At 40.9% G+C, this 15,768-nt stretch overlaps 1 protein-coding gene across 2 annotated transcripts in view; it reads right to left on the bottom strand.

Annotated features, from left to right (window-relative positions):
• Window positions 1-15,521, bottom strand: part of LOC122924622 (alcohol dehydrogenase 1-like) — a 75,262-nt gene extending 59,741 nt beyond the window's left edge. Inside the window, exons 1-4 of one of the 2 annotated variants that reach the window (XM_044275912.1) lie at window positions 15,492-15,521; window positions 8,859-8,960; window positions 6,918-7,059; window positions 4,883-4,970 (exon numbers count right to left, since the gene is read on the bottom strand). In XM_044275912.1, coding sequence (XP_044131847.1) covers window positions 4,883-4,970; window positions 6,918-7,059; window positions 8,859-8,960; window positions 15,492-15,509 — 350 coding nt within the window. In that variant the 5' untranslated portion in view covers window positions 15,510-15,521. The remainder of the gene's footprint in view (window positions 1-4,882; window positions 4,971-6,917; window positions 7,060-8,858; window positions 8,961-15,491) is intronic. The other variant, XM_044275903.1, reaches the window with a different exon arrangement.
• Window positions 15,522-15,768: the final 247 nt, after the last annotated feature.

Raw genomic sequence — 15,768 nt, 5'->3', positions numbered from 1 at the left:
TCCTGGACGCACTTCCATAATCCGACATGACACTATCACTGAGCCTCAGACAAAAGTCCGGTTAAAACCATACCGGCTACCCGAGGCTCGGCGACAAGCCATCGCAGAGGAAGTGCAGCTAATGCTACAGCTAGGTGTCATCGAAGAGTCAAAAAGTGAATGGGCCAGTCCGATAGTCTTAATACCCAATCCGGATGGGACATTGCACTTCTGTAACGACTTCTGCAAACTGAATGAGGTGTCCAAGTTTGATGCATATCCCATGCCCCGAGTAGATGAGCTTATTGAGAAGTTGGGCCAAGCCCGGTATTTTTCTGTGTTGGACCTCACCAAAGAGAACTGGCAGATACCCTTTATGGAGGCTGTCAAGGAAAAAACGGCTTTCATCACACCAGAGGGGCTGTATTAGTACAAGGTATTACCCTTTGGTCTACATGACGCTCCCGCCACGTTTCAAAGGCTAATGGACATTGTACTCCGTTCGGTACGCTTCAGCATACTTGGACGATATCATTATCCACACAACCAACTGGGAAAGTCGCTTACCTAAAGTACAGGCTGTAGTGGACTCCCTTAGGAAGGCTGGCTTAACCGCTAACCCAAAAACGTGCACGATAGGGTTAGAAGAGACCAAGTACCTGGGGTATGTAATTGGGTGCGGAATTATTAATCCTCAGATAAACAAAATTGAGGCAATTCAGAATTGGCCACGACCGGTCACTACTCGTCAAGTAAAGTCGTTCCTGGGAATGGTGTGATACTATATGAGGTTTGTCCCCCAATTTGCTACAGTCGCTGCACCTTTGACAGGCCTTTTAAAGGGACGCAAGTCAGTGACGGTCCAGTGGAATGAGAAGGCGGAAAAGTCTTTCTCTGCTCTGAAGTCGGCCCTGTGTGGTTTCCCAGGTGTTGGTTACGCCCGACTTCAAGAGGTAGTTTGTGGTACAGACAGATTCCTCTGAAGTGGGCCTCGGAGCTGTCCTCTCTCAGGACATCAATGGGGAGGAGCATCCCATTGTTTTCCTGAGCCGCAAACTTACCCCAGCCAAGACTAGGTACAGTATAGTGGAGAGAGAGTGCCTGGCCATCAAGTGGGCACTTAAGTCTCTCCGCTATTATCTGTTAGGGAAAAAGTTCAGTCTGGTAACCGACCACTCCCCTGTCAAGTGGATGAGCCAAGCCAAAGAGAGGAATGCTCGGGTTACCAGGTGGTTTCTGTCTCTACAGAACTTTAAGTTTTCCGTGGAACATAGGGCAGGCAGGTTACAGGGAAATGCATATGCCCTGTCCCGGGTACACTGTCTGGTGGGTGTTCACCCCTCAGGGTTGAACAAAGGGGGGAGGTATGTATGAAAGCACAAGGGGCCGTCATTGACAGAAGATATGTGTCACCGAGGTTCCTAGCCTCGGTGAGGTAATAGCCGGTAATATTATGTGTCAGCGGCAGCTAGTGCTGACTGACACTATTGGTTATTTAGTGTGGCTGTAAAGCCGATCTGGGCCGGCTCTTACTGGGAGCAGCCAAAGTGCAGGGTGGGTGGCTGTTCCCCATGTTCCAGGCCAGGTTTTGGGTAGGGATATAAAGCCCAGCCAGCAGTCTCGGGTGTGTAGATTATCCTCCATTTTACAGTGAAGCTGTGGAGACTCTGTGGTTTTGGGATCTGCATGAGGTGTGTCGCGCTAAAGGGCTAAGAGCCGCATTGCTGGGAAGCAGGCCCTAAAGCCTGTTGGGGACTGCTACTGCTACTGCCAAAAAACGCTGACAAGGTGAATGCTATTTGTTCTGTGGACTTGCCATGGTGTATGAACAGCCATTTTTGTTTATGTGTGAATAAACACTGCATTGTTTAAGTCAAAGACTTTGTTTTTGCCTCTTTACTGCGTCCGCTAATCTGCCTACCAGAGCGAATCCCTACAATATACAGTTGCAAGAAAAAGTATGTGAACCCTTTGGAATGATATGGATTTCTGCAGAAATTGGTAATAACATGTGATCTGATCTTCATCTAAGTCACAACAATAGACAATCACAGTCTGCTTAAACTAATAACACACAAATAATTAAAGGCTACCATGTTTTTATTGAACACACCATGTAAACATTCACAGTGCAGGTGGAAAGGTATGTAAACCCCTAGACTAATGACATCTCCAAGAGCTAATTGGAGTGAGGTGTCAGCCAACTGGAGTCCAATCAATGAGATGAGATTGGAGGTGTTGGTTACAGCTGCCCTGCCCTATAAAAAACACACACCAGTTCTGGGTTTGCTTTTCACAAGAAGCATTGCCTGATGTGAATGATGCCTTGCACAAAAGAGCTCTCAGAAGACCTACGATTAAGAATTGTTGACTTGCATAAAGCTGGAAAGGGTTATAGGAGTACCTCCAAAAGCCTTGCTGTTCATCAGTCCACGGTAAGACAAATTGTCTATAAATGAAGAAAGTTCCGCACTGCTGCTACTCTCCCTAGGAGTGGCTGTCCTGTAAAGATGACTGCAAGAACACAGCGCAGACTGCTCAATGAGGTGAAGAAGAATCCTAGAGTGTCAGCTAAAGACTTACAAAGTTTCTGGCATATGCTAACATCCCTGTTAGCGAATCTACAATACGTAAAACACTAAACAAGAATGTATTTTATAGGAGGATACCACAGAGGAAGCCACTGCTGTCCAAAAAAAACATTGCTGCATGTTTACAGTTTCCACAAGAGCATCTGGATGTTCCACAGCAGTACTGGCAAAATATTCTGTGGACAGATGAATCCAAAGTTGAGTTGTTTGAAAGAAACACACAACACTATGTGTGGGGAAAAAGAGGCACAGCACACCAACATTAAAACCTAATCCCAACTGTAAAGTATGGTGGTGGGGGCATCATAATTTGGGGCTGCTTGCTGCGTCAGGGCCTGGAGGGATTGCTATCATCGAAGGAAAAATCAATTCCCAAGTTTATCAAGACATTTTGCAGGAGAACTTAAGGCCATCTGTCCACCAGCTGAAGCTCAACAGAAGATGGGTGTTGCAACAAGACAACAACTCAAAGCATAGAAGTAAATCAACAACAGAATGGCTTAAACAGAAGAAAATACTCCTTCTGGAGTGGCCCAGTCAGAGTCCTGACCTCAACCAGAATTGAGATGCTGTGGCATGACCTCAAGAAAGTGATTCATACCAGACATCCCAAGAATATTGCTGAACTGAAACAGTTCTATGAAGAGGAATGGTCAAGAATTACTCCTGACCGTTGTGCACATCTGATCTGCAACCAAAGGAAACGTTTGGTTGAAGTTATTGCTGCCAAAGGAGGTTCAACCAGTTATTAAAGGGCTTCTGTCACCCCACAACAGTCATTTTTTTTATTTGGGGGCTAGTTACATTCATTATAGCGCGATATATGAGAATATAATGTTGTCACTTACTTTCATGCGGCCGTTTCTTGAGAAAACGAAGTTTTATAATATGCAAATCCGGTCTCTACCAGCAAGTAGGGCGTCTACTTGCTGGTAGCCGCCGCAGAAAACCGCCCCCTCGTCGTGTTGATTGACAAGGCCAGCCGCGATCTCCTCCTCCGGCCGGCCCTGTCAGTATTTTTAAAAATTACGCGCCTCTGTTCATTCGGCGCAGGCACTCTGAGATGAGGGGGCTCGTCTCCTCAGAACTCCCTCAGTGCGCCTGCGCCGATGACGTATTCTCTTTCGGTGATGTCATCGGCGCAGGCGCACTGAGGGAGTTCTGAGGAGACGAGCCTCCTCATCTCAGAGCGCCTGCGCCGAATGAACAGAGGCGCGCGATTTTTGAAATACTGACAGGGCCGGCCGGAGGAGGAGATCGCGGCTGGCCCTGTCAATCAACACGACGAGGGGGCGGTTTTCTGCGGCGGCTACCAGCAAGTAGACGCCCTACTTGCTGGTAGAGACCGGATTTGCATATTATAAAACTTCGTTTTCTCAAGAAACGGCCGCATGAAAGTAAGTGACAACATTATATTCTCATATATCGCACTATAATGAATGTAACTAGCCCCCCAAAAAAATGACTGTTGTGGGGTGACAGAAGCCCTTTAAATCCAAGGGTTCACATACTTTTTCGACCTGCACTGTGAATGTTTACATGGTGTGTTCAATAAAAACATGGTAACATTCAATTCTTTGTGTGTTATTATTTTAAGCAGACTGTGATTGTCTATTGTTGTGACTTAGATGAAGATCAGATCACATTTTATGACCAATTTGTGCAGAAATCCATATCATTCCAAAGGGTTCACATACTTTTTCTTGCAACTGTATATATATAGTGTTGGTTCTGGCGGCTTTCCCTCAACGTGGTTAAATTATTAGGCTCAGGGTTATCCACATGACCAACATGCAGATTTAGTATTATAGGAGTTTATATCACAAGCAGGTCTTTTTTTTTGCCTGCCCTCTCATCCCCTATTACTGTAGATTGATGGGGATCCAAATGGGGGCCCCGCAACCCCTGCAGCCCCCTAAGATGAACGGAAAGGCCTGATGAACATGCATTTAGCGCTCCATTCATTTCTAAAGGAATTCCCATAGGAATTCTTTAATTTATACCATTGGTAATCTCCAAATTACGGTAGATATTGATGCGATGTAATGGCTCTGTGGCTATGGGATAACTTCAAACAACCAAAATGCCCCTTTTATGCTCCTACACCTCTGAACTCTATCAGGCACCAGGTCCTGGTGTCAATTGTTAGCTCTGCAACCCCTATGGCTATGCCACTGGCAATAACTACAAAACTATGCTAACGTCATAATAACCACATAACTTCCTCACACAAAGATATATATATGACATACTGTACATATATTATGAGAATAACCATATTAAAAATATTTAATATATTCTGAAGTAAACACTCATTTTTGCTGCAAAGATTTGTGTCAGAACTTACACAACATTTGCATTTTCCACACTGAGTCATAAACAATGGGATGACTTTGTCTCCTGTAAGAAAGGGGATAGAAGAATGACTACTATATATTGTTAAAGGAGTCCCCCATCAATCCTGAGAGTGATGCTTTCATAGAGAATGAATGGAGCGAAAAGTCATATGCTCCACCTACCTCTTCATCAGATGCCTCTTATCAGGATCAGTATGGGTTCTAGGCGTCGGACCCCCAGCAAATAGTTGTCCCCTATTCTGTGGGTAATGGATAACTTCTAAACTTGGCACAGCCCCTTACATTTACAGTTTAGTACACAAAATGATTTTTTTTTCCAAAACTGATGTAAAATAAAACTGGCTTAGTTGTCCATAGCAACCAATGAGATTGTATCTTTTATTTTTATGAGCTCCTTAGGAAAATTAAAGGTGGAATCTGATTTAGTAATAAACTTCTAGTACTATTAGAAAGTACAGCATGTTTTGCCAAAAAAAACAAGCTCTTATTCAGAGATTGTGAACAAAAAAATAAAATAATTATGGCTTTGGGAAGGTGAGAGAGAGACAGGGTGAGAGAGAGAGACAGGGAGAGAGACAGGGAGAGAGAGAGAGAGAGAGAGACAGAGACTAGTGTACAAAAGTGTTTTTCTCAACAATATATGCATTGTCTAAAGGGTACTCTTTCTCTTTATGGAGAACCATTAGTGCATATGCGTAGTATTGTATGCCAGGCGATGCCCCCAGTATGCCGAGTATGTGCACACAGTATAGTATGCCAGGCAAACATATAGTATGCCTGGAAAACATATTCAATTTAGCTTCCCTAAACCTATCTGATGCTGGCAGATGTTAGACATGATAATTTGCATATAGTTTATCCAGAAACCCAGAGGAGCATTGTCTAGCCTACAACAGATATCTTGTATATCAACTGGACTCCAAAATAGAAATAGTACCCACCCAGAGGTTCCCCCTAAGGCTTTGCAAATAGAAATGTTGTTCTCATCTGCTTTTCTAAAGCGCTTTTGTCCTGAAAGAACTAGTTGCAGAATTGAGACTGAATAAGGTATTTTTCCAGCTTTGCTACATAAGCATGTTGAAAAGGAAGGAAGGCATCTCTGCCAATCTGCTGTGTGGAAATAATGAAAATTGCTGCTGTGTTCTCTTTACTGTTTACCCACTTGGTGTGCAGAAGCGAGTATAATTATATAATCAGAATACTAAGTGTTCTCCATAATGAGGAAAAGTGCCCTTTAGACAACACATATTTAATGTGCCTGCCGCTGTCCTGCTCCACCAAGTGGGCATAGGCCACAACTTACTAACACATCTGGTCCCTTTAAAGTCCCCACGATCCAGGCTCACTTTCCCTTCTCTACCCACCAGTAGCTGATCCAACCACCAGCATCTCCCATGTTTCTCACTGCTGCAAGCTGTGGCCTGAGCTTTCCTGCCAGGCCTTTCAGGTCTGTTGATAGGGTTTGTTAGTTAACTTGGCAAGGTCTAGTTTGCTAGTTAACTGTGAAAATTTCCTATTCTGTTCATCTCCCTGTGTAACTACCTCTGCTTGTTTACCGATTCTGACCTTCTGCTGCCTTACCTGACCTGTGCATGTTTATCATATTGAGCCTTTGCTTCCTGCCCTTCATGGAATAGTTTCACAGATTCACATGAACTTTGCCTGCCCTGAACTCTGCCTGTTAAAGAATTTAAGTATAGCCTGATCCCTCAATGCATTGCATTTGTTTCTCTGACCCATGTGGGCATTTCACGAGGTATTGGCCTAGTGGCTCCCCTGCAGTGATATCCACATCTCTGTATAGGGTATAGCACAGTGCTCCCAAACCATCTACTAATAAACAAAATCTTTAATCAAAGATTTAATTACTGTAACTTTAAGCAATAATATAAATCTGTCATAAAGGTGTACTTTTTTTTAAAGCTTTCCTTGACAAACCATATCAACTTTTTACCATTATGCTTATATTTCTTTTTATTATAAACCTTACCAGGTTTCAGATCTGTTACTCCTTCACCAACACTCTCTACAATCCCAGCACCTTCATGGCCAGGTATGAGAGGGTATTTTATGCCACTTAGTTCCCCTTTTAAAATATGATCATCTGTACGACAAATTCCAGTTGCCACAATCTGTAGGAACACAAAAGATTTTACATTTTAACCACGAGTGGATCACCACTAATTGTCATGCTTCTCCTTGATGTGGTTTCACATGAAGCACGGGTGCAGTACAGGTAAAAGATAAACCACTTGGTGTTACAATCACTTGTGCAATGTGTAATAACACCCTAAGGGTACATCCACACATTGTGGATATGTTGCAATGCAAAGAATGAAATCTGCAACAAAATCCACATCAAAATTCACATGTAATCTAAATTTTCAGCAAAGGCCTATCTATAAGTGAAGCTCCTGGTACAGGTGAAGTGCTGATTGAGGAAGAAAGCATACTTTTTTTTCCAAAATTTTGTACCCCTATAAAGTGGTATACCCATCTGCTAAAGTGATAGCATAGCCCAAGAACATGCAATACCTTTATAATCGAGGGGGAGTGGGTGACTGACCTCTTTGAATCCCACCAAATCAAAATGTAACGGGAAGTGGGTATGGAGTTATTGACCCACTATACCAACTAACCGTTTGCGTTTGGTCTAATCCTAAGGACATTATCCTGGTGATTACAGATGAGCAAAGTTTTCAAAAATTTTATTTGGCTTCTTTGCCAAACTTCCTCAAGAAATTGGATCTGTTCCGAATTACTTTGTAACAAATCATATTCCATTGTATGGAGCAGGTGCAATGTCTAGGAACGGCGATTGTGCCACCTCTTGGCATTTAAACCCTCTGTTGCCACCTTTAATGCTGATTGTGGCATCTGAGAGTCACATTCAGCAATCAGAGGGGTTAATCAGGGGTTAAAACTATATAAAAAATATATACACTCACCTCATTCATTTGGTCGAGGAGAGGCCATCCTGGGCAAAACGTGCCAATTCTTCCCCGTAATGACGTGTGATGTGAGAATTGGTGCATTTTCTTCAATGAAGATGGCCACGACAGCCTCTTCACACTCAAATGGATGAGGTGAGTGTGTTTTTTGTTTTAGTTTTTTATCACCATTTCAGGAAAAAATTATTTGTTACCATGAATCGCTAGGTAATTCTGATTTGTGGCAAATCGAAATAGTGGGGCAGTGACAGACATGAGCTACCATTATAACACTGAGGTTGGAATCCACCAAAACATAAAATGACGGTATATACTAGCAATATGCTATCAGCTATTCACCTAAATGGAGTGAGTACTTGTAATTACACTATGACGCCACTACAAGGGAGATGATGCTTAGAATAATGAAGAGGAAGCAGTGCTCGCATTGAGTGCCGTCTCCTCTTTAAACAGGTGATCATGGGGGGTGCTGGGTGTCGGACCCCGCTGATCAGATATTGATGACCTATTCTGATGATAGGTCATTAACATGTATGGCCTGCACAACCACTTTAGGGGCTCATGCACAAGACCTTTGGCTGTTTTGCGCTTTGCAAATTGCATGCATATCGTTTGTGTGCATTTCTCATTTTACGGTACGACTGGCCCTAATAAACAGTGCTATCCTTGTCTATAATGCAGACAAGAATAGGACATGTTCTATAATTTTGCAGACGGCACAGAACGGATGTGTGGAAGCAGATAGCACACTGAGTGCTGTCCACATCTTTTACAGCCCTATTTAATTAAAAAAATGCAGATTGGTTGCGGACCAAAAATTTTGTGTGCATGTGCCCTAAGGCTATACTTAGAACATTCTTTGCTGATATTGCAATATTAGAACCTCTGCACATTCCTTACAGATTTGGAATATCTTTTAACTAAATTGTTAAAATAAATCTTATAAATAAAATAAAGTTGTTTTCAAGTAGAAATATCACCTTTATGCGAACTTCATGAGCCTTTGGTGGTGCAACTTCAATCTCTTCTATGCTGAGCGGTTGATTAGGTGCCCAGCACACCGCAGCTTTACATTTGATTACCTGAATGTGAAATAATAATAAGACTGAACTTCTTCAGCTGCAGAAGTTGAGAATAGTATCCACTTCCCCTTTTTATTCACATTGGTCACCCCATTTTCAGTATAATTTAGAGTTGTAAGATAAATCATATATTTTGTGCAAGAACAAATAAGTGGAAAACTAAAAACATTACTGCCAGTCTACAGTTTTTTTTTTGTTTTTTTTTTATCCGGTACACACAATTAGCTCTATTTTGAGCCATTTTTCTAATGGTCTATATACCAGGAAATGTTCATGGCCAATATGGCAAATATGGTAATAGATTTATATTAGTCTGATGCATTCCTGTAGAGTTCACACACCTAATAATATATTGTATGACCATGCATTAAAAGTGAATGAGCAATTTTGGGCATGAATAGGAAGATTTTCCTGGGGTGTACACTGGACACCACAAATATGATGAGCTTAAATTGTAACTAGTAAATATATAAAGAGAAAATGTGAATGGGCACTCATATACGGAAAATATGGGACAAATTTATTAAAATATCAAATAAAACAACCATAAAATACAAAACAGCAATAAAATATAGTGGTCAGATATATATGAAAAAATGGATGCCGTTTGGACAGAGGTCACAAATCCAAGAATCCTCACTGTAATGATCCCCAATAAAATGAGAGGGGGGAGGATATATTGTATAAGCAGCCTTCGCTTAATAGGCAATATAACTTCTATGAATACATTTCAAATAAGAAGATATGTATCACCACTTCACTAAAAGCGCATTAAACAATATAGTTCAGTCCCATATCCAATTGGAAAACACACATGAGTACTGGATTGCCACAATTTGTTCTGGCTTAGTATAATATGTATGAAATGCTCCAAGGAGGTGACTTCTCCTATCCAGCTAATAGTTCTTATAGAATGTATCCAGTCTCTGCGATGTCAGCAGAACAATGTTGTGATTCATTCAACTCTGTTAAATGGCTGGAAATATTCTTAGTGCATAGCTGGGCGCATTAATTTCTCAGTCTTATTAGCTTGATGTATTGCCTCAGAAATTTTTACCCACTACGTGGGCTTACCTTTGCCTGGCTCTCACGTTTGCTGGAACTAGTAAATCGACTTTTACTCCGTGTTAAGTGCCGGCGTCCCGGCTGTGGAGTTCGTCGCGTCCCACGTGTGTTCCGCAGTTGCTTCCGAGGGCTGACTCAATATGAGAGTCACGAACTTCAGGCACAGGTTGATGACGTGTTTTGAGGTCTTTCTAAGGTAGAGAAATCCTTCTGCTTCTTCTTTATAGTGCACTTTTGTCCATGGAGAATAGGGTATTTTTCCAAATGTTCACCAGTGGTGAACATTGTGGTGAACATTTGGAAAAATACCCTATTCTCCATGGACAAAAGTGCACTATAAAGAAGAAGCAGAAGGATTTCTCTTCAATTTTGAGGGGTGCACCTGCCTTGAGGGAGTAGGAGTGAGCGGATCTCTGAAATATCATTTTCCATAGTAAATATACTGTATATATTGAGATATTTTTTATTATTTGCCCATAATAAAGAAATTACTGTTCAATAAGTTGTCGGCAGGTGGCACCAGATTAATGTGTTACAGTACAGATTTACACTCTTTAGTCAGTCTCTACTTTTGGTATTTCTCCCAAATGTTGAAAACATATATTTTTTTTAAATACATACAGTTCTTTCGGTCATACAACTTACCACCCAAATGAATTTTACCTCCTTTTCTTCTCATTAATAGAGCTTTCATTTGGTGGTATTTCATTGCTGCTGACATTTTAACTTTTTTTGTTATTAATCGAAATTTACCTAAATTTTTGCAAAAAATGTCATTTTTTCACTTTCAGTTGTAAATAAAAAAAAAAGATTTCTATATACATTTTTCTCTAAATTTATTGTTCTACATGTCTTTGATAAAAAAAAAGTTTGGGTAAAAAAAAAAAAGGGTTTGGGTAAAACTATGGTACAAAAATTAGAATTTCCGCATTTTGAAGCAGCTCTGACTTTCTGAGCACCTGTCATGTTTCCTGAGGTTCTACAATGCCCAGACAGTAGAAAACCCCCACAAATGACCCCATTTCGGAAAGTAGACACCCTAAGGTATTCACTGATGGGCATAGTGAGTTCATAGAACTTTTTATTTTTGTCACAAGTTAGCGGAAAATGATGATTAATTTATTTTTTCCTTACAAAGTCTCATATTCCACTAACTTGTGACAAAAAATAAAAACTTCCATGAACTCACTATGCCCACTATGCCCATCACGAAATACCTTGGGGTGTCTTCTTTCTAAAATGGGGTCACTTGTGGGGTAGTTATACTGCCTTGGCATTTTAGGGGCCCTAATGCGTGAGAAGTAGTCTGGAATCCAAATGTGTAAAAAATGCCCTGTAAAATCCTAAAAGTACTCATTGGAATTTGGGCCCCTTTGCCCACCTAGGCTGCAAAAAAGTGTCACACATGTAGTATCGCCGTACTCAGGAGAGGTAGGGCAATGTGTTTTGGGGTGTATTTTTACATATACCCATGCTGGATGAGAGAAATATCTCTCTAAAAGTAAACTTTTCCCATTTTTTTATGTAAAGTTGTCATTATAGAGAGATATTTCTCTCACCCAGCATGGGTATATGTAAAAATACACCCCAAAACACATTGCCCAACTTCTCCTGAGTACGGCGATACCACATGTGTGACACTTTTTTGCAGCCTAGGTGCGCAAAGGGGCCCAAATTCCAATGAGTATCTTTTAGGAGGGCATTTGGATTCCAGACTACTTCTCACACTTTAGGGCCCCTAAAATGCCAGGGCAGTATAAATACCCGACATGTGACCCCATTTTGGAAAGAAGACACCCCAAGGTATTCCGTGAGGGGCATGGCGAGTTCATAGAAGTTTTTTTTTTTTGGCACAAGTTAGCGCAAATTGATATTTTTTTGTTTTTTTTCACAAAGTCTCCCTTTCCGCTAACTTGTGACAAAAAATAAAATTTTACATGAACTCGCCATGCCCCTCACAAAATACCTTGGGGTGTCTTCTTTCCAAAATGGGGTCACATGTGGGGTATTTATACTGCCCTGGCATTTTAGGGGCCCTAAAGAGTGAGAAGAAGTCTGGAATATAAGTGTCTAAAAAATTTTACGCATTTGGATTCCGTGAGGGGTATGGTGAGTTTATGTGAGATTTTTTATTTATTTTTGTCACAAGTTAGTGGAATTTGAGACTTTGTAAGAAAATACAAAAAAAAAACAACATTTTCGGCTAACTTGTGCCAAAAAAATGTCTGAATGGAGCCTTATGGGGGTGATCAATGACAGGGGGGTGATCAGGGAGTCTATATGGAGTGATCACCACCCTGTCATTGATAACCCCCCTGTCATTGATCACCCCCCTGTAAGGCTCCATTCAGAGGTCCGTATGTGTTTTGCGGACCCACGGATCGGATCTGCAAAACACATACGGACATCTGAATGGAGCCTTACAGGGGGGTGATCACCCCATATAGACCCCCTGATCACCCCCCTGTCATTGATCACCCCCCTGTAAGGCTCCATTCAGACGTCCGTATGTGTTTTGCGGATCCAATCCGTGGATCCGCAAAACACATACGGACCTCTGAATGGAGCCTTACAGGGGGGTTATTAATGACAGGGGGGGTGATCAGGGAGTCTATATCGGGTGATCACCCCCCTGTCATTGATCACCCCCCTGTAAGGCTCCATTCAGACGTCCGTATGTGTTTTGCGGATCCCATCCATGGATACGTGGATCTGCAAAACACATATGGACTTCTGAATAGAGCCAGCTTTACAGGGGGGTGATCAATGACATGGGGGTGATCAGGGAGTCTATATGGGGTGATCACCCCCCTGTAAGGCTCCATTCAGGCATCCGTATGTGTTTTGAGGATCCGAAAAACACATACGGACCTCTGAATGGAGCCAGCCTTACAGGGGGGGGCCCTGACATCAGGATAGAACCCAACACTGCTTAATTAGGTGAATATGTGATTACAAAAAATATTAAAAAAGGAGACAAAGTCCCACAATTTGCCAATACCCAAAAAAATCTATATGTCAGAGAGCGTAAAGACACACAGAATGAAAATTGATCCACTTAGTCAATAGTTTAGTCTGTCCCAGGTGGTTACCTTAGATGTCAACAATTAACCTCATGTGATGTAGTCTCAACGCGTTTCACCTTCAACATCTCTAATGGCTCATCAGGGGACTATTATGATTTTACATGGATCAATGCTAAATAGGCGTACCAATATATTAACCTTAACCTACTCACACCATACCTCTTAAGCCCTTATCATATACAAATTGACACCTATAGATGCTTAATGTAGGCCATAATCACATCACCAGTATTGGTAATAGCCCTCCAATTAACTGTAGATAGTTGTACATGATCCCCAATAGATATTCAATACAGAGGGGTACATCCTAAATAACATGGTTCTTGCGTGCCCCAAACATTTTACTCAGCTCAGTCCACGGCATTGTCCTGTAACAGAGTGGAAGGAAAACAGGTAGAGGAGCCTCCGAAGCCGGTGGAACGAGTGTCTCCTAGATAGTTCGGGTCCGTTTTTTTTTTTTATCACATATTCACCAGTTTTTTTATTTATAATTTTAATAATCACATATTCACCTGTATAAACGGTGGTGGGTTCTATCCTGATGTCAGGGCATTCTTAGGGTATATAGGAGGCTCCTGATACAGGATCGCCTCTATCGGGCGGCCATTACGTTTGTAGGCAGGGTATAAAGATTAGGAAAACATCAGGGTTCAGATTTCTTTCCCTCTTCTCTATACTCTGACCCCTATTTTACAAGGCAATTTATGGTATGGTTTAATGTATCTAATAAAGGAAAAGTCTTAATGGTGGCGGTCTGTGAATAATTAGATTGCTTTTCACCACTATTATTATTTGGATCCCCTGACGGGAATTTGTCAGAACTGTGAATTCTTTAAACACTGATTATAGCTCAGTTCTTATTTTACTGATAAGAATGTGGCCTAAATAAGTGGTTATGACCTCTTAGTAGTTTAGAGAAGAGGGTTATTGGATGACCGGCACAAAGTGTAAGTACTAGTCACACAGTTAGAGAAACAGTTAACCCTCTGGGACAGAATGGCTCAATATTTTTAATAAAGACTAATTGAAAATATGATTTCTAGCCAAAAATTAGTAAAATGCAATAGTAAACAAAAATTGCCTCTGAATGTGTACATAGCCTTTACATTTTAAAAAGATTCATAAGGCCTAAACTCAAGGAAATTTTGCCTTGGCTAGGGTATTTGATTAGTGTAGGTTAGTGTATCTAAGTAAATCTGCCCTGTAGGAACTAGGGAGGAAATCCTAGCTACAATTCTGGGATAAAAAATAATTAAAGTCTGAAAGAAGAACTTGGTAATGCCTACAGTGTTTGAGCTGGATTGTGAAATATATGGGTATTTTAAACACAGACATGACGCTCCATCTTTCTCATGTACAATCTTAAAAACTCTTTTTCTAACATATGAAGTAGGGAGGCAGAATGAAGTAATGTATGGCTGAAGGATAAAACCTCACACTGGGATTGTTTATAATCTGACACCAAGGAGACACATAGTTGTGCATAGGAGCTGTATATGTAAGAAATGTTTTTAAAGAATACATATTCTCAATTGTGATATGTTCCTAGATCGGTTCCATGAGTTGAAAGCTCCACACACTTACAATCCAAAGATCAGCTGTAATGGTTAGGGCCAGGGTTACACAACGACATTTATCACACAATTATTTGTCACAGTAATGTTGCGCAATAATAGTCTATGGTGTCACACTGTCACATGTGACGTTGTGACTGCAATCTGAATCTTTCACAAAAATCCAAGTACAATTTTTTTTATACTGTTGCGTCTCAGTGGCAGCATGTCAAACGTTGCAGCACCACACCATAGACTGATATTACAAAAAATGCTGCACGACACATATAGTAGTGTACGAGGTTGTACACTTTTTATCGCATGACTTATTGTCAAGTGACATTGTAGTCATGTAGCCATACCATAAATAGCAAATTATCTGTTTTTGAAATTTTGAGAAAAAGAAATCTTTGGCTGGGGTTCAAACCCTCTGCTGAACAGCATGACTTCTTAAATCCCTGGTTACAATTTCACAATGTTATCTACAAAGCATTTAATAGAAATGCATAACATGTTCTGTTGTCCGTTTTTTCCAGAATTTGCAGAAATGGCAAAGTCCTAGTCTTCTGTAGTGACTGCTAATGGGAAAAGTGCTGTTTAGTTTTGCAAATCCATGCAATACATTTAACTGGACGTAGACTTAGAGAAGCAAGTGTATTAACCAAGAACATTTTACATGTAAAACATTGAGCAATGTAACGTAAAAATAATTTCACTTTATGTATGAATTGAAAAAACATAGATACAAATATATAAAGGCGAGCAGTTAGTGTCTTGTCATAACTTATAAATTAGGAAAATCTAAACACATAAGTACTCCGACTTACTTTTCCAGCAGTAGCCATATTACACTTCCTTCCACAAACCTTTCCTGAGAATAATGTGAATCATTTTCACACTTTTCATTTACTAAAAGATCCACATTACACCTCCCATTCCCTCCCCTTCTACATGGCTAAGTGCCTAGGACGCATGCCTGAAAGCAGCATTTATAGACTTACATGTAGTTGTAGAATAATTTTGTTTATTTGTGTAGAGGTGATAGGACAATGATAAGTTGGTAAATGATTTCAAAGAGTGGAGACTACACAGATCAGGTATAAT

This window comes from Bufo gargarizans, chromosome 1 (genome assembly GCF_014858855.1).
Source record: "Bufo gargarizans isolate SCDJY-AF-19 chromosome 1, ASM1485885v1, whole genome shotgun sequence".
Lineage (NCBI taxonomy): Eukaryota > Metazoa > Chordata > Amphibia > Anura > Bufonidae > Bufo > Bufo gargarizans.
The sequence above is the reverse complement of the archived record's forward strand: the minus strand, read 5'-3'. Positions and strand labels throughout refer to the sequence as shown.